Genomic DNA, 23,050 nt, shown 5'->3' with positions numbered 1-23,050 from the left:
TATGCATTGTTAATACAACGCTAGCATGGCGATAATTTTCTGCGATAGCCAGCGATAAACATTTTTCGAGTTAAGAGCGGCCAGCGATAAATATCGCTGCTGCTTGTTAATATGCCCCCAGATGTGGGTAAAACACCGCCTCCAACATTTGAACCAGCAGAGGATCTCTGCTACAGAGGCGCAACTAGGGCCAGATTTGGGGGGGGTGGGGGGGGGGGGGGGGTGAGTCTTCCAGCAATATGCAGGGTGGAGCTGCAGGGGCTCTAAGAAGGGGTGAAAAACAACAAAGCCGCCTTAACACGTAAATGATCTTTTAAAGACCTGTTAAGTGCTTGGGTGCGGCTGTGTGTGCCCGGGAAGCTGTCTCAGCTGCGAGGGCCACGGTTCATGTTTGGGTGGGCCATGCTCATGCTTGGGTGGGCCAGGCTCATGCTTGGGTGGGACAGGCTCATGCTTGGGTGGGCCATGCTCATGCTTGGGTGGGCCAGGCTCATGCTTGGGTGAGCCTGGCCCACCCGGCCCACCCGTTAGAACCGGGCCTGGCTGCCTGTACGGCACCCTCAGACGCACGGCCTGCTTTCCTGGGCCTCCCCCGCCCCCGTGTGTACACTGTACACAGCCCGGGCGCTGCCTCCGATGCAGGGCCTGCTCCTGGGCATGCACTGCCCCTGTGTGTACACTACACACTGTATCACTGTGCACGGAGGCCCTGGTCGCACCTGCGGGACACACCACCTGTTTGGTGTGAAAACACTGGGACGTGGAGGGAAGTGTGCCTAGTAACACAGGTATTTAGATAGCGCCAAACCCCTGGGGTGTCCTGGCACATGTAAAAAACAGTCAGGACATTTCACAAGCACCCTCTGGGGAGAGGGTGGCACTGCCTTCACCACCCTTTGCAGCACAGCTTTAACGTACCTTCAGGGGCTGCGGGCTGCGTACGCACTGGTTGAGCTTTGGCAAGGAAGCGGGTCCCGCTCAGTGCCTCAGCCCGTCTGCTGTCCCAGTGGTCTGGGTGGGAAATTCTTAGCCATCCGGTCCCTGTGGCTCTACCTCGATTTATTCAATATTTCCACACTGAGCGTAAAACCTGACGATTGCACACGCCTGCAGTAGGTGCATTATTCTAATGAAAACGAAACCAGTGTGACCAGTAGGAAGAACATTGAACTCAGCAGCCGGTACAGCTCACTAAGCATGCATGCAGGTTCAAGCCACGCATCCATGCGGTGCTTAAACCCAATGAGCTATCTCACTGAACCTGCAGGACCGCAAGAGCAGATCCTGCAGCAGGCGCGTAGACCACCTAAGCTATGTCTGCGGGGCTGGGGTCAATGCACAGATTTCTGCCGCAGGTGCGTTGACTCCCCCTGCATCACTATCGCTGTAGCAGGTACGTAACTATGGGAAGAAGTCTACTACTACGCCCTAACTATGGGCAGAAGTCTACTACTACACCCTAACTATGGGCAGAAGTCTACTACAACACAATATCTATGGATGGAAGTCTACTACTATACCATAACTATGGGCAGAAGTCTACTACTACACCCTAACTATGGGCAGAAGTCTACTACTACGCCCTAACTATGGGCAGAAGTCTACTACTACACCCTAACTATGGGCAGAAGTCTACTACTACACCCTAACTATGGGCAGAAGTCTACTACAACAATATATATGGATGGAAGTCTACTACTATACCATAACTATGGTCAGAAGTCTACTACTACACCCTAACTATGGGCAGAAGTCTACTACTACACCATAACTATGGATGGAAGTCTACAACTATACCATAACTATGGGCAGAAGTCTACTACTACACCCTAACTATGGGCAGAAGTCTACTACAACACAATATCTATGGATGGAAGTCTACTACTATACCATAACTATGGGCAGAAGTCTACTACTACACCCTAACTATGGGCAGAAGTCTACTACTACACCATAACTATGGATGGAAGTCTACTACTATACCATAACTATGGGCAGAAGTCTACTACTACACCCTAACTATGGGCAGAAGTCTACTACTACACCATAAATATGGATGGAAGTCTACTACTATACCATAACTATGGGCAGAAGTCTACTACTACACCCTAACTATGGGCAGAAGTCCACTACTACACCATAACTATGGATGGAAGTCTACTACTATACCATAACTATGAGCAGAAGTCTACTACTACACCATAACTATGGATGGAAGTCTACTACTACACCCTAACTATCGGCAGAAGTCTACTACAACACAATGTCTATGGATGTACGTCTACTACTATACCATAACTATGGGCAAAAGTCTACTACTACACCATAACTATGGATGGAAGTCTACTACTATACCATAACTATGGGAGGAAGTCTACTACAACACAATATCTATGGATGGAAGTCTACTACTATACCATAACTATGGGAGGAAGTCTACTACAACACAATATCTATGGATGGAAGTCTACTACTATACCATAACTATGGGCAGAAGTCTACTACTACACCATAACTATGGATGGAAGTCTACTACTATACCATAACTATGGGAGGAAGTCTACTACAACACAATGTCTATGGATGTACGTCTACTACTATACCATAATTATGGGCAGAAGTCTACTACTACACCATAACTATGGATGGAAGTCTACTACTATACCATAACTATGAGAGGAAGTCTACTACAACACAATGTCTATGGATGTACGTCTACTACTATACCATAACTATGGACAGAAGTCTACTACTGCACCATAACTATGGATGGAAGTCTACTACTATACCATAACTATGGGAGGAAGTCTACTACAACACAATATCTATGGATGGAAGTCTACTACTATACCATAACTATGGGCAGAAGTCTACTACTACACCATAACTATGGGCAGAAGTCTACTACTACGCCCTAACTAAGGGCAGAAGTCTACTACTACACCATAGCTATGGATGGAAGTCTACTACTATACTATAACTCTGGACAGAATATTGTAATTGTGGACAGAAGACTACTCCTGTACTGTAACTATGGCCAGAAATCTACTACATCACAGTTTAAGTATGGACAGAACCCTACTACAATACAAAACATATAGATGGAAGTCTACTGCTATTCTGCACCTATTCACAGAAGCTTACTGCCATACTGTACCTACAGACGGAAGTCCACTACTATACGGTATTATGGCTGGAAGTCTACTACTATACTGTGACTAAGAACAGAAGTCTACTGCATTACTGTAAGTATGGACAGAGGTCTACTATGTACAATATATATGGACAGACATCTACTGCCACACTGTACCTATAAATGGAAGTCTACTACTATAGCATAACTATAGATGGAAGTCTACTGCCATAACATATTTGTAACTAGAAGACTACTCCTGACGGAAGTGTATTACCATACTGTACCTATGGATAAAAGTCTACTACCGGACTGGGACTATGGACAGAAGTTGACTGTTTCATTGTAACTATGGATGGAAGCCCACTACCACACCATAACTGTGGGTAGAAGTCTACTACTGTACCGTAATTGTGAACGGAAGTCTACTGCCATACCGTAAACGTGGACAGAAGACTACTCTCACACTGTAACTCTGGACAGAAGTCTACTGCCGCACTGTAACTATGGACAAAGGTCTCCTGTTTCACTGTAACTATGGACGGAAGTCTACTGCCGCACTGTAACTATGGACAAAGGTCTCCTGTTTCACTGTAACTATGGACGGAAGTCTACTGCCGCACTGTAACTATAGACAAAGGCCTCTTGTTTCACTGTAACTATGGACGGAAGTCTACTGCCGCATTGTAACTATGGACAAAGGTCTCTTGTTTCACTGTAACTATGGACGGAAGTCTACTGCCGCATTGTAACTATGGACAAAGGTCTCTTGTTTCACTGTAACTATGGACGGAAGTCTACTGCCGCACTGTAACTATGGACAAAGGTCTACTATCATACTGTAACCAGGGACGGAAGTCTACTGCCGCACTGTAACTATGGACAAAAGTCTACTATCATACTGTAACCAGGGACCGAAGTCTACTGCCGCACTGTAGCTATGGACAAGGGTCTACTATTATACTGTAACCAGGGACGGAAGTCTACTGCCGCACTGTAACTATGGACAAAGGTCTACTATCATACTGTAACCAGGGACGGAAGTCTACTGCCGAACTGTAACTATGGACAAAGGTCTACTATCATACTGTAACCAGGGACGGAAGTCTACTGCCGAACTGTAACTATGGACAAAGGTCAACTATCATACTGTAACCAGGGACGGAAGTCTACTGCCGCACTGTAACTATGGACAAAGGTCTACTATCATACTGTAACCAGGGACGGAAGTCTACTGCCGAACTGTAACTATGGACAAAGGTCTACTATCATACTGTAACCAGGGACCGAAGTCTACTGCCGCACTGTAGCTATGGACAAGGGTCTACTATTATACTGTAACCAGGGACGGAAGTCTACTGCCGCACTGTAACTATGGACAAAGGTCTACTATCATACTGTAACCAGGGACGGAAGTCTACTGCCGCACTGTAACTATGGACAAAGGTCAACTATCATACTGTAACCAGGGACGGAAGTCTACTGCCGCACTGTAACTATGGACAAAGGTCAACTATCATACTGTAATCATGGACGGAAGTCTACTGCTTCACTTTATCGATGAATGGCAGAAACTGTTACACTATAAGTAGGGAGGAAAGTCTATTACTATACCATAACTATGTACAGAAGTGTCCACTACTGCACTCTGTGGATGGAAGGATGCCTCTGTACTGTAATTCTCAACGGTAGTCTACCACACTGTGACTATGGACAGAAGTCGACTGCTTCATTGTAAGTATGGATGGAAGTCTACTACCATACAGTAACTGCGGACGTAAATATATATTGCACTGTAACTGTGGCAGAAGTCTACTACCATACCGTAACTACGGATGTAAATATATATTGCACTGTAACTATGGCAGAAGTCTACTACCATACCGTACCGGTGGATGGAAATCTACTGCTGCACTGTGACTATGGACAGAAGTCGACTGCTTCATTATAACTACGGATGGAAGTCTACTACCATACCGTAACTATGGATGTAAATATATACTGCACCCTATCTATGACAGAAATCTACTACCATACTGTACCGATGAATGGACGCTACTACTATACTTTAACTACGGACGTAAATATATAATGCACCGTAACTATGACATAAGACTGCGATACAGCATCTGCACTAGAAGATAATTGATAGCAGCCTCGTAGGGATCTATTTCTTGCATTATGACTTCATCCAGTAGAGTTTACTCAAAGAGTGAATTCTTTACAGAGGCAGTGTGAGTAATATAGATATATAGTGTGCGCTGTGTAATACACCTGTGCAAGGGTACGGGGAACATACGGACTCGATGGTTGAAAGGATGGAGTCACTGAACTAAAGACGCTTGAAGGATTTGCTAACATTGCACAAGATGCACAGCCCCAAGATGGTGCAGAGGGCGCTCCCAGGAGTGTGGACGTCACCAGCTCACTGACTCACCTGCCGCCCACGGAGGATGTTACACCTCGGATTATTCAATGTAAACCGCAGCCAGCTGGGAGCATTTACAAGAGGCCACTGCACGCCCTGTCACTAATTGTCTGAAAAACGTTGCAAATGTCATAACATCTGATTAATAATTGTGGGTGAAGAAAATCATCAAAACCAGACTTTGTGGAGTACAAAAACACAGAGTTGTACTAATTATTTTAGTGAAGTAATTGAAACATATTTAGAGATGTTATTTTGGTTCAGTTCTAAAACCTGCTCGTTGCCCTTTTTACTTGAATTTTTTGCTGTAGCATTTCCTGCAGGCTCTTCTTGAGTAAAATAGTGCATTTATAAAGCCCTGTCACCCCCTCTTAATTTCATATAATGTAGTCATTAAACACCCTCAGCGTATCTCAAATACCAGTCATGGAATTGCCCCCACCGCCCCTGGAAGCCTTAGGGGGTGATGGGCATCGAAGGAGCGCCTAGCGAGGCTGCACCGAAGCGCTGTACATAGAGGTAAGATTGACAATCCGATAGAGTGTACAGCGCCTTGAATCCCTGGAGGTGCATGAATCGCATGTGAGTAGGGTCCACTGGCTGGGGCCTGTGGGGGTGCTAAAACCCGGTACCCGTGAAGGGTGCAGTGTTCATCGTACAAGCATGTCTGGCAGTGGACGTAGGGTTCAAGGCTGGTGCAGCACTCTGTGAGATAGCAAGCGAATGTCTGCCAATCTGGCCTGCACGTCATCGCTTCCAATCTGGCCATGCCCTGGCACCTAGCGATGGACTGCCACCTGAACCCGGGCCCTGGCACCTAGCGATGGACTGCCACCTGAACCCGGGCCCTGGCACCTAGCGATGGACTGCCAGCTGAACCCGAGCCCTGGCACCTAGCGATGGACTGCCACCTGAACCCGGGCCCTGGCACCTAGCGATGGACTGCCACCTGAACCCTGGCACCTAGCACCTAGCGATGGACTGCCACCTGAACTCGGGCCCTGGCACCTAGCGATGGACTGCCACCTGAACCCGGGCCCTGGCACCCAGCGATGGACTGCCACCTGAACCCTGGCACCTAGCGATGGACTGCCACCTGAACCCGGGCCCTGGCACCTAGCGATGGACTGCCACCTGAACCTGGGCCCTGGCACCTAGCGATGGACTGCCACCTGAACCCGGGCCCTGGCACCTAGCGATGGGCTGCCACCTGAACCCGGGCCCTGGCACCCAGCGATGGACTGCCACCTGAACCCTGGCACCTAGCGATGGACTGCCACCTGAACCCGGGCACCTAGCGATGGACTGCCACCTGAACCCGGGCCCTGGCACCTAGCGATGGACTGCCACCTGAACCCGGGCCCTGGCACCTAGCGATGGACTGCCAGCTGAACCCGAGCCCTGGCACCCAGCGATGGACTGCCACCTGAACTCGGGCCCTGGCACCTAGCGATGGACTGCCACCTGAACCCGGGCCCTGGCACCTAGCGATGGACTGCCAGCTGAACCCGAGCCCTGGCACCCAGCGATGGACTGCCACCTGAACCCGGGCCCTGGCACCTAGCGATGGACTGCCACCTGAACCCTGGCCCTGGCACCTAGCGATGGACTGCCACCTGAACCTGGGCCCTACCCCCTATCATATCTCTAGCTCCCTCCAGGGCAGCACAGGGGCAAAGAGTTTCAGAACCAAAGGTGTAGTTTGTATTGGTGCAGTAGGTGCAGTGGAACCGAGGCTCCAGGGGCCCACTAAAGCCAGAGTATTGTTGTGTTGTACAATTCAAACACCGGCCAAGGGGGCCATTTCCTTCATTGCACTAGGGGCCAGGACACACTGGCGACACCACTGTTCAGAACATGAGATAAAATGACAGTGTGTCAGTTGGGCGCTCCCCCTGCGGTAGCAGCAGGGCTGTTTTTAAGCCTCTGTGTGGTAATCTGGTGCCCTCTTGTACTGACAGGATAAGGCAGCTGCCCACATTGGCCTTAATGTTGAACCCGCCTTTACTTCACCCGCCCATAACCAGACAAAAAGTGATCTCATACAAGGGATTGCACAATGTTTGCAGCCTGTGTCCAGGACCCACTGTTTACCATCCGTACCCTCTGATCTCATTGTCTGGCATTTGGAGGTCTGCGAGGGAGGGAAATAGGTGCCTCATTCCAGTCACTCCCTGGGTGGATCTCAGCCACAAAGGAAAGGCTGCTGCCCTCTTTTACTTCAGACTGAGGGCTGTGCTCCCAGAAGCCCTCTGAGAGGGCATCTGTGAGGGTAACATCTCTAGGCACCGGCATGCAGAACACAACAGCAGATTAACAATAATAATCAGCAGCTGGCTGACATAGAAGGAAAGTAGCAGACTTGGTGGCAAGTTTGGAGGGCTGGGGCTAAGTCAGTCAGATGTTAACCTCAGCCTCGCACCTGACGGACTCTTCCCTAAAGGCTGCCATGAGGCTGACCCCCGCCCAGCCCCATGGGCCGCTCTGGAGTCTGCCTTCCATGCTGATCAATCTGCCTCTGATACAAATGTGAACAGTATTAAAAAGATATATTACATGTATAGCGTCATCATATTGTTTATATGGCACTCATAGGTGTCTAGGCACTATATGTACACTGCAGAAATTATGCATAGCTGTGTAATATAGAACTATACGGCCATTAAGGGGCTCTCGGCAGATTGCATTAGATCAATCAATCATAGGCATTTGTATAGCGCACTGCTCACCCGGAGGGTCTCAAGGTGCTGTGGGGGAGGGGGGAACGCTACTGCTCGAACAGCCAGGTCTTGAGTTGCTTCCTGAAGGCGAGATGGTCTTGCGTTGTCCGGAGGTGGATGGGGAGGGAGTTCCATGTCTTGGCTGCCAGGTAGGAGAAGGATCTTCCTCCGGCGGTGGCTCTGCGGATGCGGGGGACGGTGGCGAGAGCGAGGCTGGCGGAGCGGAGCTGGCGGATGGGCTTGTGGAAGGTCAGGCGGCTGTTGAGGAACTTGCGGCCCAGGTCGTGGAGGGCCTTGTGTGCGTGGGTGAGGAGTCGGAACGTGATTCTTTTGTTGACGGGGAGCCAGTGCAGGTCTCTCAGGTGTCCGGAGATGTGGCTGTGTCGGGGGATGTCCAGGATGAGTCGTGCTGAGGCGTTCTGGATCCGTTGGAGTTTCTTCTGGAGTTTGGCGGCGGTGCCGGCGTAGAGGGCGTTCCCGTAGTCCAGCCGACTGGTGACGAGGGCCTGGGTGACCGTCTTCCTGGTCTCGGTGGGGATCCACCGGAAGATCTTTCGAAGCATGCGCAGGGTGTTGAAGCATGAAGACGAGACGGCGTTGACTTGTCTGGTCATCGAGAGGGAGGAGTCCAGGATGAAGCCTAGGTTGCGTGCGTGGTCCGTTGGCTTGGGGGTGGCTCCCAGGGTGGGGGGCCACCAGGAGTCGTCGCAGGCGGAGGGTGATGATCCCAGGATGAGGAACTCCGTCTTGTCTGAGTTCAGTTTCAGGCGGCTGTTCTTCATCCATTCGGCGACGTCTTTCATCCCTTCGTGTAGGCTGGCTCTGGCGGCGTCTGGGTCGCTGCTGAGGGAGAGGATCAGCTGGGTGTCATCGGCGTAGGTGATGATCTTGAGGTTGTGTTGACGTGCGATGGTTGCGAGGGGGCTCATGTAGACGTTGAAGAGGGTGGGGCTAAGCGATGACCCTTGTGGAACGCCGCAGATGACTTCGGTGGCCGCTGACCGGAACGGGGGAGGCAAGCTCTCTGGGTTCTTCCGGCGAGGAATGAGGTGATCCACTCCAGGGCCTTCTCCTGGATGCCGGTGTTGTTCAGGCGCTGTACCAGGGTGCGGTGGCAGACAGTGTCGAACGCTGCGGAGAGGTCCAGGAGGATGAGGGCAGCAGTTTCCCCGTTGTCCATTAGGGATCTGATGTCTTCTGTGGCTGCGATGAGGGCGGTCTCCGTGCTGTGGTTGGCTCGGAAGCCGGACTGCGAGTGGTCGAGGGATCCGTTGGTCTCGAGGAAGGCGGCTAGCTGTCTGTTGACGGTCTTCTCGATGACTTTGGCAGGAAACGGGAGGAGCGAGATGGGGCGGTAGTTCTTGAGGTCGGAGGGGTCTGCAGTTGGTTTCTTCAGCAGGGCACTGATCTCGGCGTGTTTCCAGCACTCCGGGAAGGTGGCGGTGTTGAAGGAGGCGTTGATGATGTCGCGGAGGTGGGGTGCGATGATGTGGTCGGCCGTGTTGAAGATGTGGTGTGGGCAGGGGTCCGTAGGGGATCCGGAGTGGATGGTGTTCATTGTGCGTGTTGTGTCTTCGGTGCTGACTGGGGTCCAGGTGTGGAGGGTGGCAGTGGGGGGCATCGGTTCGGTGGTGGGGTTCGTGGTTGGTGGGCCGAAGCTGTTGTGAATGTTGGCGATCTTGTCGTGGAAGAAGGCTGCGAGGGAGTCGCAGAGGTCTTGCGAGGGAGTGATGTCATTGTTTCCGGCGTCAGGGTTGGAGAGCTCTTTGACGATGCTGAAGAGTTCCTTGCTGTTGTGGGTGTTGTTGTCCAGTCGTTCCTTGAAGGCTGTCTTCTTTGTGGCGCGGATCAGTTGGTGGTGTTTGCGGGTGGCGTGTTTGAGGGCCGTCATGTTGTCTGTGGTCTGGTTGGTGCGCCAGGTGTTCTCCAGGGAGCTGCAGTTCTTCTTGGAGGTGATGAGCTCGTCGGTGAACCAGGAGGCTTTCTTGCTGCCGTGTCTGCTGAGGGGGTTCTTCTTCAGTGGTGCGAGGGCGTCTGCACAGTTGGTAATCCACTGTGTGAGGTTGTTGGCGGCTTCGTTGGGGTCCGTTGAGCTGGTGGGGCGGTTCTGGCTGAGGAAGGTGGTGAGCTGGTCGCCGGTGATCTTGTTCCAGCTCCTGCGGGGGGCTTGTTGAGGGTGGTGGTGGGTCGTCGTTTTACTGAAGCTGAAGTGGACGCAGCTGTGGTCAGTCCACTGGAGATTGGTGGAGTGGCTGAAGGTGACGTATTTGCTCGATGAGAAGACTGGGTCAAGCGTGTGGCCGGCGTAGTGGGTGGGGGTGGTTACCAGTTGCTTGAGTCCGAGGTTGTCCAGGTTGTCCAGCAGAGCAGTGGTGTTGCGGTCCTTGTTGTCCTCCAGGTGGAAGTTGAGGTCCCCCAGGAGGATGTAGTCGGTGGAATTGATGGCGTGCGGGCTGACGAAGTCTGTGATGTCTTCGCTGAACTGTGTGCGTGGTCCCGGTGGTCTGTAGACGAGGGTGCCTCTGAGCGTGGTCTTGGGGTCGGTGTGTATCTGGAAGTGGAGGTGTTCGGCGGAGGTGAAGGTGTCATCGGAGTTGATCGTGATGCGGATGGTGTTCTTATGGATGATGGCGATGCCTTCTCCTGTCTGGTTGACGCGGTCCTTCCTGGTGATTTTGTAGCCTTCTGGGACGGCGATGGCGACGTCGGGCGCTGAGGAGGCGTTCATCCAGGTTTCCGTCAGGAAGGCGATGTCTGGTGCTGTCGAGTCGAGGAGGTTCCAGAGTTCGACGGCATGCCTGTGAACGGAGCGGGTGTTGAGCAGGATGCACATCAGGTGTTTGTTGCTGGGGCTCGGTTTAGCAGGTGCGGTGTTGGGTCGGAGGCCGGTGAAGCGGCAGGTCAGGCAGGTGAAGGGTCCGTGGGTGCGTCTCGGGGTGGCTCGGTAGCAGGCGGTGTTTCGGCCAGCATTGAGTGCGTGGAGGGTTTTGGCGTCGTAGATGTGCAGGGTGTGCTGGCGGGGGCGAGGACCAGGGGGTCTGGCGCTGGGCGCGGTCCAGGCGCAGACGGGCTTACCTTTGGCGCAGTTTCGGCACTCAATCGGTGCGTCCGCTGCGCGGTCGCTCTGGGGGCGTCATAAGTAAGGAGCCGGGAGGGAGGAGCAGCTGGGTGGCGGGAGCACGGCGGCGAATGGAATCACAGGGGGGCGGGGCCGCAGGGAGGCAGCGGCGTGAAATTCCAAGAAGCAGCGGGCAGCGGGAAATTCCCAGGAGCAGCGGGAAATTCCCAGGAGCAGCGGGCAGCGAGCGAAGGAATCTGCAGGCAGGAGGCGGCAAAGGCAGGCAGGAGCGGCAGCAGTGAGTGGGGCGACCAAGCCCTGTGGAGGGCTGAGCGGTTAGAGAAATATTCACTTTTTTCTACGTAATGTATAATAAAAGATTGAAGTAACTTCTTGTGATTATGGGACTTTGAAATCATAGGGAACCATCAACTGAGCTATATATACACATTGAATTTCTTTAGGCGCTGTCCCGGTGAAATTGGGGGTGGGAGGGAGAGAGAACATAAACTAGATGCCCTTCCATCCACAGGGGAGGATTCCCATCGAGTGCAGAATTAAGCCACTGAACTGATCCTTCCAGGACACACTCGCCACGCCTCAGACGTCTGCACAGTTCGAAGAGGCGCGTGGAAAAACAAACAACTTCTGAACGTACTTTCTGGTCTCCCCGAGGAAGATATATTTAAAAATAGATATAAGCCGGGTAGTGTACATCTCTGCTCAAAAAAATTCACAAAATAAACAAAATGAGTCAAAAAATACTAGGAGAGAGGTATTTGTGTAGTGGAGAAAGCGTAGTTAGTATTCATGCCAAATTTGGAGGTAGAGGAGACTGTAATGGTATACTTAAGAGAGGAAAACATGCAGCAGGGTTATAGATGACTGCACTGCCTAGACAAGTCACAGTAAAGTAATAAGTTATTGCCCACCTCAAATGGCCAGCTGCTATATGACCATAAATAAACTTGTTTAATACAGGGGTATGAGAGGCAACATTCCAAGTAAAAAAGAGAAAAGGGTTTTCTGGTATAAAGTAAATACAGCAATTCGGAAGAGACAAAGAGAAGCTTCACGTCGTTGTTTAGTGTTCTTTTGATTTTTATTCACGATGTGCTCTTGATACAAAGCAGCCAACGCGTTTCGCCCAAACAAAAGGCTTCTTCAGGGCTGCAAAGGTCATACAATAAATAAGAGCTGTCAATAGTGTATCATTATAATGAAGTCTTTAATTGGGACTGGTGCAACTAGAGAGTGACACCCTAAAGTGATCTAAAAGTGAAGGATATTGTGGGTAAGTATTGTCCAGGAAGAAGGAGGACCTTGCACTGGACGGTGGGGGCTGTGAAATTCCATTATGCTGCAGTTATGTCTTCTTCGCACTAGTCTGCAGTGCAGGATAGAGGACCGTCACTAAGAGCGTGTGCTAAAGTCAAGGCACAAGATGAGCAGACACTATAGATCGCCAGGGAATGTCGGAAAGGCGTTGTTGGCAGCAGTGTATGCCAGGGTGGCTGGCACCAGGAGATAAGCGAGGTCCGCTTCCAAACGCGGGGTCCACTCGAAGCCATCCCACCCTGCCCACGACTGGGACGCTGCTGGTTCACTTCACAAGCAGCGTTGGTGCACACATCCTGACGTCACGGTGTCTGCTGGGAGGGCCGGCCCGTCGTGCCAGGTCACCATCTTCCTGCCCCGGGGCATTCCTGGAGAGAGAAGGAGAGAGATGTCACGTCATGTGTCAAACCTCTGGGTAATGTTTACTCATAACAGCGATAATGCAACAGCAAACGGCCTGAGAGTTTCTGTCTCATTCTGGCCACCGCGTAACACAAATACGAATTATCTTATGGTGCAGCATATGGAAGTCAGGGCAGCATGAGTGCATATGGTAAGCCGGCTAGTTGGGTGCCATTGTATCTTATACAAGTAACGGCAACTGTGCTAGCCACATGGATGTTGCAGAATTTCAGTCCGTGCCCTTGCTACTTCTTCAAAGTGCCAGCGCAGTGTCAGCGCTGCTCAAATTAATTTCCAATTTCCCTATATTAATTTCCCACTAATTCTGTTTGGGTTCCGGAGTAGCGTGCTACCCGCCAAAAAGCGCTTCAACACCTCATCAGAGGTAGTAGGTGCTATATGAATGCAAACCTTTCCCTCTTCTATCCCTCCACTACCCTTCTCAATCCAAATAACAGATTAACATACTTTACTAGTCACAAGTGATCCCTCGGGGCTCACGTGTGACTAGTGGACAACACTCAACATCCCCCTCTTTCCCTAGACAGGCTCAGAAACTTGTTTGCCCTTCTGATTTTCCCACATGACCATATGAACTTAGAGACCACCGTACCTATTGTTTTAAACCAAAGGTTCTCTAACACCAAAGGAATTGTTCCGAAAATATATAGCACTTTTGGGAGAAAAATCATCTTGACTAGATTGCATTTCCCCATGACACACAGATGTAAGTTATCCCATCTTCAAAAAATCTTTTTAGCTTTATATTTGCGGTGTTCTTGTTTGTGCTGTCCACTTGTCACAGGTACGCCCCTTGTGTTACTGCAGAATAGTCACAGATGAGCCCCTCGTGCTCCTGTTGTGTGCTGTCCACAATTCCCAGGTGAGGCCCTGGTGCTCCTGTTGTGTGCTGTCCACAAGTCCCAGGTGAGGCCCTGGTGCTCCTGCTGTGGCTTTTCACTAGTCACAGGCATGCCCCTGGTGCTCCTGTTGTGTGCTGCTCACTAGTCACAGGTGAGCCCCTGGTGCTCCTGTTGTGCACTGTTCGCTAGTCACAGGTGAGCCCCTGGTGCTCCTTTTGTGCGCTGCTCGCAAGTCACAGGTCAGTCCCTGGTGCTCCTGTTGTGCGCTGCTCACTAGTCACAGGTGAGCCGCTGGTGCTCCTGTTGTGTGCTGCTCACTAGTCACAGGTGAGCCCCTGGTGCTCCTGTTGTGTGCTGCTCACTAGTCACAGGTGAGCCCCTGGTGCTCCTGTTGTGTACTGCTCACTAGTCACAGGTGAGCTCCTGGTGTTACTGCAGACTAGTCACAGATGAGCCCCTCGTGCTCCTGTTGTGTGCTGTCCACAAGTCCCAGGTGAGGCCCTGGTGCTCCAGGTGTGTGCTGTCCACAAGTCCCAGGTGAGGCCCTGGTGCTCCTGCTGTGGCTTTTCACTAGTCACAGGCATGCCCCTGGTGCTACTGTTGTGCGCTGTTCACTAGTCACAGGTGAGCCCCCGGTGTTTCTGTTGTGTACTGTCCACTGATCACATGTGATCCCTGGTGTTCCTGTTGTGTGCTGCTCACTAGTCACAGGTGAGCCCCTGGTGCTCCTGTTGTGTGCTGCTCACTAGTCACAGGTGAGCCCCTGGTGCTCCTGTTGTGTGCTGCTCACAGGTCACAGGTCAGTCCCTGGTGCTCCTGTTGTGCGCTGCTCACTAGTCACAGGTGACCCCTGGTGCTCCTGTTGTGCGCTGCTCACTAGTCACAGGTTAGCCACTGGTGCTCCTGTTGTGTGCTGCTCTCTAGTCACAGGTGAGCCCCTGGTGCTCCTGTTGTGTACTGCTCACTAGTCACAGGTGAGCTTCTGGTGTTACTGCAGACTAGTCACAGGTGAGCCCCTGGTGTTCTTGTTGTGTGTTGTCCACTAGTCACAGGTGAGCCCCTGGTGCTCCTGTTGTGTACTGCTCACTAGTCACAGGTGAGCTTCTGGTGTTACTGCAGACTAGTCACAGGTGAGCCCCTGGTGTTCTTGTTGTGTGTTGTCCACTAGTCACAGGTGAGCCCCTGGTGATCCTGTTGTGTGCTGCTCACTAGTCACAGGTGAGCCCCTGGTGTTCTTGTTGTGTGTTGTCCACTAGTCACAGGTGAGCCCCTGGTGCTCCTGTTGTGTGCTGTCCACTAGTCACAGGTGAGCCCCTGGTGTTACAGCAGACTAGTCACAGGTGAGCCCCTGGTGTTCTTGTTGTGTGTTGTCCACTAGTCACAGGTGAGCCCCTGGTGATCCTGTTGTGTGCTGCTTACTAGTCATAGGTGAGCCCCTGGTGTTCTTGTTGTGTGTTGTCCACTAGTCACAGGTGAGCCCCTGGTGATCCTGTTGTGTGCTGCTTACTAGTCATAGGTGAGCCCCTGGTGTTCTTGTTGTGTGTTGTCCACTAGTCACATGTGAGCCCCTGGTGCTCCTGTTGTGTGCTGCTTACTAGTCATAGGTGAGCCCCTGGTGTTCTTGTTGTGTGTTGTCCACTAGTCACATGTGAGCCCCTGGTGCTCCTGTTGTGTGCTGCTCACTAATCACAGGTGAGACCCTGGTGTTAGAGCAGACTAGTCACAGGTGAGCCCCTGGTGTTCTTGTTGTGTGTTGTCCACTAGTCACAGGTGAGCCCCTGGTGCTCCTGTTGTGTACTGCTCACTAGTCACAGGTGAGCTTCTGGTGTTACAGCAGACTAGTCACAGGTGAGCCCCTGGTGTTCTTGTTGTGTGTTGTCCACTAGTCACATGTGAGCCCCTGGTGCTCCTGTTGTGTGCTGCTCACTAATCACAGGTGAGCCCCTGGTGTTACAGCAGACTAGTCACAGGTGAGCCCCTGGTGTTCTTGTTGTGTGTTGTCCACTAGTCACAGGTGAGCCCCTGGTGCTCCTGTTGTGTACTGCTCACTAGTCACAGGTGAGCTTCTGGTGTTACAGCAGACTAGTCACAGGTGAGCCCCTGGTGTTCTTGTTGTGTGTTGTCCACTAGTCACATGTGAGCCCCTGGTGCTCCTGTTGTGTGCTGCTCACTAATCACAGGTGAGCCCCTGGTGTTACAGCAGACTAGTCACAGGTGAGCCCCTGGTGTTCTTGTTGTGTGTTGTCCACTAGTCACAGGTGAGCCCCTGTTGCTACTGTTGTGTGCTGCTCACTAGTCACAGGTGAGCCCCTGGTGTTACCGCAGACTAGTCACAGGTGAGCCCCTGGTGTTCTTGTTGTGTGCTGCTTACTAGTCATAGGTGAGCCCCTGGTGTTCTTGTTGTGTGTTGTCCACTAGTCACAGGTGAGCCCCTGGTGCTCCTGTTGTGTGCTGCTCACTATTCACAGCTAAACCCTGGTGTTACTGCAGACTAGTCACAGGTGAGACCCTGGAGTTTCTGCTGTGTTCTGTCCACTAGTCACATGTGATTCCCCCGAGGTTCCTGTTGTGTGCTCCTCACTAGTCCCAGGTGAGTCCCTGGTGTTCCTGTTTTGTACTACCCACTAGTCACAGGCAACCTCCCGAGGTCCTTTTGTGTGCTCCCTGCTAGTCACAGGGGAACCCCTGGTGCTCATGTTGTGTGCTCCCCACTAGTCACAGGTGAGCCCCTGGCGTTACAGCAGACTATTCACAGGTGAGCCCTTGTTGTTCCTGTTATGTGCTGTCCACTAGTTACAGGTGAGCTCCTTGTGTTACTGCAGACTAGTCACAGATGGGCCCCTGGTGTTCCTGTTGTGTGCTGCTCACTAGTCACAGATGGGCCTCTGGTGTTCCTTTGGTGTGCTGCCCACTAGTCCCAGGTGAACGAACCCCTGGTGTTACAGCAGACTAGTCACAGGTGAGCCCTTGGTTTTCCTGTTGTCTGCTGGCTCAGTGGACTAATGCTTCCACTACAGGGGCCTGTGTTCGACCTCATTGTCACATGTTCAAATCCCGGCGGGACTACTCAGCCTTTCATCCATCTGAGGTCGATAAAATGAGTACTATTGAGTTGGGTAAAAATAAACTACTGTTATTCAGCGCCAAGATTCCTACGGGTGAAACGTGCGCTTTACAAATACACGTTATGTTATGATACTAGTGACAGGTGAACCGTGGTGTTACTGCAGACTAGTCACAGGTGAGCCCTTCGTGCTCCTGTTGTGTGCTGCTCACTATTCACAGGTGAGCCTTGGTGTCCCAGGTGAGCCCCTGATGTTCCTATTGTGTGCTGTTCCGTAGTCACAGGTGAGCCCTGGAGTTCCTGTTGTGTGCTGTCCACTAGTCACAGGTCAGCCCCTCGTGGTGTTTCTGTTGTGTGCTGTCCACTAGTCACATGTGATCCCCTGAGGTTCCCGTTGTGTGCTTCCCATTAGTCACAGATGAGCTCCTGGTGATCCTGGTTTGTGCTCCCACTAGTCACAGGAAGCCCCTGATGTTACTGCAGACTAGTCACAGGTGAGCCCCTGGTGCTCCTGTTGTGTGCTGTTCACTGGTCACAGGCTAACCCTGGTGTTACTGCAGACTTGTCACAGATGAACCTCTGGTGTGTGCTCCCACTAGTGGTGACCCCCTGGTGTTCCTGTTGTGGGCATCCCACTTGTCCCAGGTGAGCCCCTGATGTTCCTGTTGTGTGCTGTTCCGTAGTCACAGGTGAGCCCTGGAGTTCCTGTTGTGTGCTGCTTACTATTCACAGGTGAGCCCCTGGTGTTCCTGTAGTGTGCTGTCCACTAGTCACAGGTCAGCCCCTCGTGGTGTTTCTGTTGTGTGCTGTCCACTAGTCACAGGTCAGCCCCTCGTGGTGTTTCTGTTGTGTGCTGTCCACTAGTCACAGGTCAGCCCCTCGTGGTGTTCCTGTTGTGTGCTGTCCACTAGTCACATGTGATCCCCTGAGGTTCCTGTTGTGTGCTGTCCACTAGTCACAGGTCAGCCCCTCGTGGTGTTTCTGTTGTGTGCTGTCCACTAGTCACAGGTCAGCCCCTCGTGGTGTTCCTGTTGTGTGCTGTCCACTAGTCACATGTGATCCCCTGAGGTTCCTGTTGTGTGCTGTCCACTAGTCACAGGTCAGCCCCTCGTGGTGTTTCTGTTGTGTGCTGTCCACTAGTCACAGGTCAGCCCCTGGTGGTGTTTCTGTTGTGTGCTGTCCACTAGTCACATGTGATCCCCTGAGGTTCCTGTTGTGTGCTGTCCACTAGTCACAGGTCAGCCCCTCGTGGTGTTTCTGTTGTGTGCTGTCCACTAGTCACAGGTCAGCCCCTCGTGGTGTTTCTGTTGTGTGCTGTCCACTAGTCACAGGTCAGCCCCTCGTGGTGTTCCTGTTGTGTGCTGTCCACTAGTCACATGTGATCCCCTGAGGTTCCTGTTGTGTGCTGTCCACTAGTCACAGGTCAGCCCCTCGTGGTGTTTCTGTTGTGTGCTGTCCACTAGTCACAGGTCAGCCCCTGGTGGTGTTTCTGTTGTGTGCTGTCCACTAGTCACATGTGATCCCCTGAGGTTCCCGTTGTGTGCTTCCCATTAGTCACAGATGAGCTCCTGGTGATCCTGGTTTGTGCTCCCACTAATCACAGGAAGCCCCTGATGTTACTGCAGACTAGTCACAGGTGAGCGTCTGGTGCTCCTGTTGTGTGCTGTCACTGGTCACAGGCGAACCCTGGTGTTACTGCAGACTTGTCACAGATGAGCCTCTGGTGTGTGCTCCCACTAGTCACTGGTTAGCCCCTGGTGTTCCTGTTGTGTGCATCCCACTTGTCCCAGGTGAGCCCCTAATGTTCCTGTTGTGTGCTGTTCCGTGGTCACAGGTGAGCTCTGGAGTTCCTGTTGTGTGCTGTTCACTAGTCCCACATGAGCCCCTAGTGCTCCTGGTGTGTGCTGATCTCTAGTCACAGGTGAGCCTCTGGTGTACCAGCAGACTAGTCACAGGTGAGCCCCTGGTGATCCTGGTGTGTGCTCCCACTATTCACAGGCTAACCCTGGTGTTACTGCAGACTTGTCACAGATGAACCTCTGGTGTGTGCTCCCACTAGTGGTGACCCCCTGGTGTTCCTGTTGTGGGCATCCCACTTGTCCCAGGTGAGCCCCTGATGTTCCTGTTGTGTGCTGTTCCGTAGTCACAGGTGAGCCCTGGAGTTCCTGTTGTGTGCTGTTCCGTAGTCACAGGTGAGCCCTGGAGTTCCTGTTGTGTGCTGCTTACTATTCACAGGTGAGCCCCTGGTGTTCCTGTAGTGTGCTGTCCACTAGTCACAGGTCAGCCCCTCGTGGTGTTCCTGTTGTGTGCTGTCCACTAGTCACATGTGATCCCCTGAGGTTCCTGTTGTGTGCTGTCCACTAGTCACAGGTCAGCCCCTCGTGGTGTTTCTGTTGTGTGCTGTCCACTAGTCACAAGTGATCCCCTGAGGTTCCTGTTGTGTGCTTCCCATTAGTCACAGATGAGCTCCTGGTGACCCTGGTGTGTGCATCCCACTTGTCCTAGGTGAGCCCCTGGTGTTCCTGTTGTGTACTGTTCCGTAGTCACAGGTGAGCCCTAGAGTTCCTGTTGTGTGCTGTTCACTAATCATAGGTGAGTCCCTGGTGTTCCTGTTGTGTGCTGCTCACTATTCACAGGTGAGCCTCTGGTGTTCCTGTTGTGTGCTGTCCCCTAGTCACAGATGAGCCCCGGGTGTTCCTGTAGTGTGCTGTCCACTAGTCACAGGTCAGCCCCTGGTGGTGTTTCTGTTGTGTGCTGTCTACTAGTCACATGTGATCCCCTGAGGTTCCTATTGTGTGCTTCCCATTAGTCCCGGGCGAGCCCCTGGTGTTCCTATTATGTACTACCCACTAGTCACAGGTGAGCCAACGAGGTCCTGTTGTGTGCTCCCCACTAGTCACAGGTGCGCTCCTGGAGTTCCTGTTGTGTGCTGTCCACTAGTCACAGGTCAGCCCCTCGTGGTTTTTCTGTTGTGTGCTGTCCACCAGTCACATGTGATCCCCTGAGGTTCCTGTTGTGTGCTTCCCATTAGTCCCAGGTGAGCCCCTGGTGTTCCTGTTATGTACTACCCACTAGTCACAGGTGAGCCCACAAGGTCCTGTTGTGTGCTCCCCACTAGTCACAGGTGAGCCCACAAGGTCCTGTTGTGTGCTCCCCACTAGTCACAGGTGACTCCCTGTTGTGTACTGTTCACTATTCAAATGTGAACTCCTTGTGTGAAAGCGGACTAGACCCAGGTGAGCCCCTGGTTCTCCTGTTGTGTGCTGCTCACTTGTCACAGGCGAGCCCCTGGTGTTCCTGTTGTGTGCTGTCTTTAAGTCACATGTGAGTCCCTGGTGTGACTGCAGACTACTCGCATGTTTGCTTCTGGTGGTCCTTTTGTGTGCTGCTCAACTAGTTCCAGGTGACCCCTGGTGCTCAAGTTGTGTGCTCCCCACTAGCCACAGGTGATCTCCTGGGGTTCCTTGTGTACCTGCAAACTAGGCACAGGTGAGGTGGGCTTCTTCGTGCTAACTGCTATGTGGTCCTTCAGGTCAAACATGCATTAAAGAAGGTCAGTACTGCTCCTAGTAAGAGAGACTCTGTAGTTCCATGTGGGATGCCCACTGGTCACAGGTCAGGACAGCTCCTAGTACAAGAGACTCTGGGGTTCCGTGTGTACTGCCCACAGGTCAGCACAGCTCCTAGTACAAGAGACTCTGGGGTTCCGTGTGTGCTGCACACTGGTCTCAGGTCAGTACAATTCCTAGTAAGAGAGACTCTGTGGTTCCGTGTGTGATGCCCACTGGTCACAGGTCAGTACAGCTCCTAGTAAAAGGGGCTCTAGGGTTCCGTGTGTGCTGCCCAAGGGTCACAGGTCAGTTCAGCTCCTAGTACAAGAGACTCTGGGGTCCTGTGTGTGATGCCCACTGGTCACAGATCAGGACAGCTCTTAGTACGAGAGACTCTGGGGTTCCGTGTGTGATGCCCACTGGTCACAGGTCAGTACAGCTCCTAGTAAAAGGGGCTCTAGGGTTCCGTGTGTGCTGCCCAAGGGTCACAGGTCAGTTCAGCTCCTAGTACAAGAGACTCAGGGGTTCTGTGTGTGCTGCCCACTGGCCACAGGTCAGTACAGCTCCTAGTATGAGAGACTCTGGGGTTCCGTGAGTGCTGCCTCTGGTCACAGGTCACTACAGCTCCTAGTACAAGACACTCTGGAGTTCTGTGTGTGCTGCCCACTGGTCACAAGTCAGGACAGCTCCTGGTAAGAGAGACTTTGTGGTTCTGTGTGTGATGCCAACTGGTCACAGGTCAGTACAGCTCCTAATAAGAGAGACTCTGTGGTTCGGTGTGTGCTGCCCAAGGGTCACAGGTCAGTACAGCTCCTAGTATGAGAGACTCTGGGGTTCCGTGCATGCTGCCCACTGGTCATAGGTCAGTACAGCTCCTAGTAAAAGAGACTCTGGGGTTCTGTGTGTGCTGCCCACTGGTCATAGGTCAGAACACCACCTAGTACAAGAGACTGGGGTTCTGGTCACAGGTCAGTACAGCTCCTAGTACAAGAGACTCTGGGGTTCCGTGTGTGCTAACCACTGGTCACAGGTCAGGATAGGTCCTAGTAAGAGACTGTGGTTCCGTGTGTGCTGCTCACAGGTCAGGACAGCGCCTAGTGAGAGACACTCTGGGGTTCCATGTGTGCTGCCCACCGATCGCAGTTCAGAACAGCTCCTAGTGAGAGAGACTTAAGGATTCCATGTGCGCTGCTCACAGGTAATGACAGCTCCTAGTACGAGAGACTCTATGGTTCTTCATGTGCTGCTCACTGGTCACGAGGCAAAGCAGCTCCTAGTGAGACAGACTCTGGGGTTCCGTGCGTGTTGCCCACTGGTCAATCTATCAATCAAGCGATCAGCATATGTAAAGAGCAACACTGCCTCCCCGTGGGGTATTGGGGCACTGTGGCTCCATCGAAGAGCCAAGTCTTGAGTCTCTTTCTTTGTGGGAGACGATGTTGAACGCCGTGGAGAGGTCGAGGAGGAAGCAATCAGTGTGGTCTCAGTCCTGTGGTTGACATAGAATTCTGATTGTGACTCAATAGTAGGTGGTTTGTTCCAGGAATTCTGTGAGGTATTGGTTGATGGCTCTCTCAAGTAATTTGGACAGGTAGGGGAGCAAGGAGAATTGTTCGGTAATCTTTATATTCGCTGGGGTCGGTGGAGGCTTCCTTTAGGGGGTGTCTGACGTCTGCGTGTTTCCATCCGAAAGGGAAGGTTGCTGTGGAGATGGAGGAGTTGAGGATGCTGGCGAATTGCGAGCTGATTGGGTTAGTTGTGAGATTGTAGAGTTGGTGGGGACAGGGGTCGGTGGGTGCTCCGGAGTGGATCGAAGACATGATGGCTGAGGTGGTAAGGGCGGTGACCCGAGACCAGGTGGTAATGGTTTGGCGTTGAGGTGGGCAGTCACTCACCCCAATTATTAATCCAATTTCTTCCAGCTGGCATGTATTATTCTTGCGAAACAGTGAACTGGTTAGACCAGATGTATCCAACCAATCGATTGCAAGCTATCCGTAGCTCGCAGACACCTTCAGAGTAACTTGTACCCTTGAGTTCATTTTTAAATAAGCACAGGGTCACACTTCTTTTTAAAGTTAAGGGATGGCTGTGTTTCTTTTGCGTTATTATCATGGGGCTACAGATAACAGGACCTGATAATAAGGAGAGCTCAGTCAGTGTATGACCCAAGCTGGGGCTGGGCACAGAGGTGAAGAACTGAAGTCCTGAGGTATTTAGGGGCATATTTACAAGGCGGCGATAGAAATTTATTGCCGCTTTTGCGGCCGTTTTCGGCAGAAAAGCGGCGATAATTTTATCGCCTAATTAGCAAGGTCACGCTAACGCGTGAAACCTTGCATTAGCGCAAGAATTCTTAACGCCTAGCTTTGCATCTCTAATGAGATGCAAAGTGGGCGTTTCTTCCCTGCCCTGACTGGAGAAATGTCGCTAAGCGACATTTCACCTATCATCAAGCACCACGCTATAAAGCATAGCGACAAGAAAAGTATA

General features: G+C 52.0%; 1 protein-coding gene across 3 annotated transcripts in view; it reads right to left on the bottom strand.

Annotated features, from left to right (window-relative positions):
- Positions 1-12,379: 12,379 nt before the first annotated feature.
- Positions 12,380-23,050, bottom strand: part of LOC146869196 (uncharacterized) — a 37,258-nt gene continuing 26,587 nt past the window's right edge. For 2 of the 3 annotated variants that reach the window (XM_085643099.1, XM_085643105.1), the window contains exon 2: positions 12,380-13,045. In XM_085643099.1, the coding sequence (XP_085499225.1) occupies positions 13,019-13,045 (27 nt within the window). In that variant the 3' untranslated portion in view covers positions 12,380-13,018. The remainder of the gene's footprint in view (positions 13,046-23,050) is intronic. The other variant, XM_085643109.1, reaches the window with a different exon arrangement.

Source organism: Triturus cristatus, chromosome 1_1 (assembly GCF_964204655.1).
Source record: "Triturus cristatus chromosome 1_1, aTriCri1.1, whole genome shotgun sequence".
NCBI lineage: Eukaryota > Metazoa > Chordata > Amphibia > Caudata > Salamandridae > Triturus > Triturus cristatus.
The sequence above is the reverse complement of the archived record's forward strand: the minus strand, read 5'-3'. Positions and strand labels throughout refer to the sequence as shown.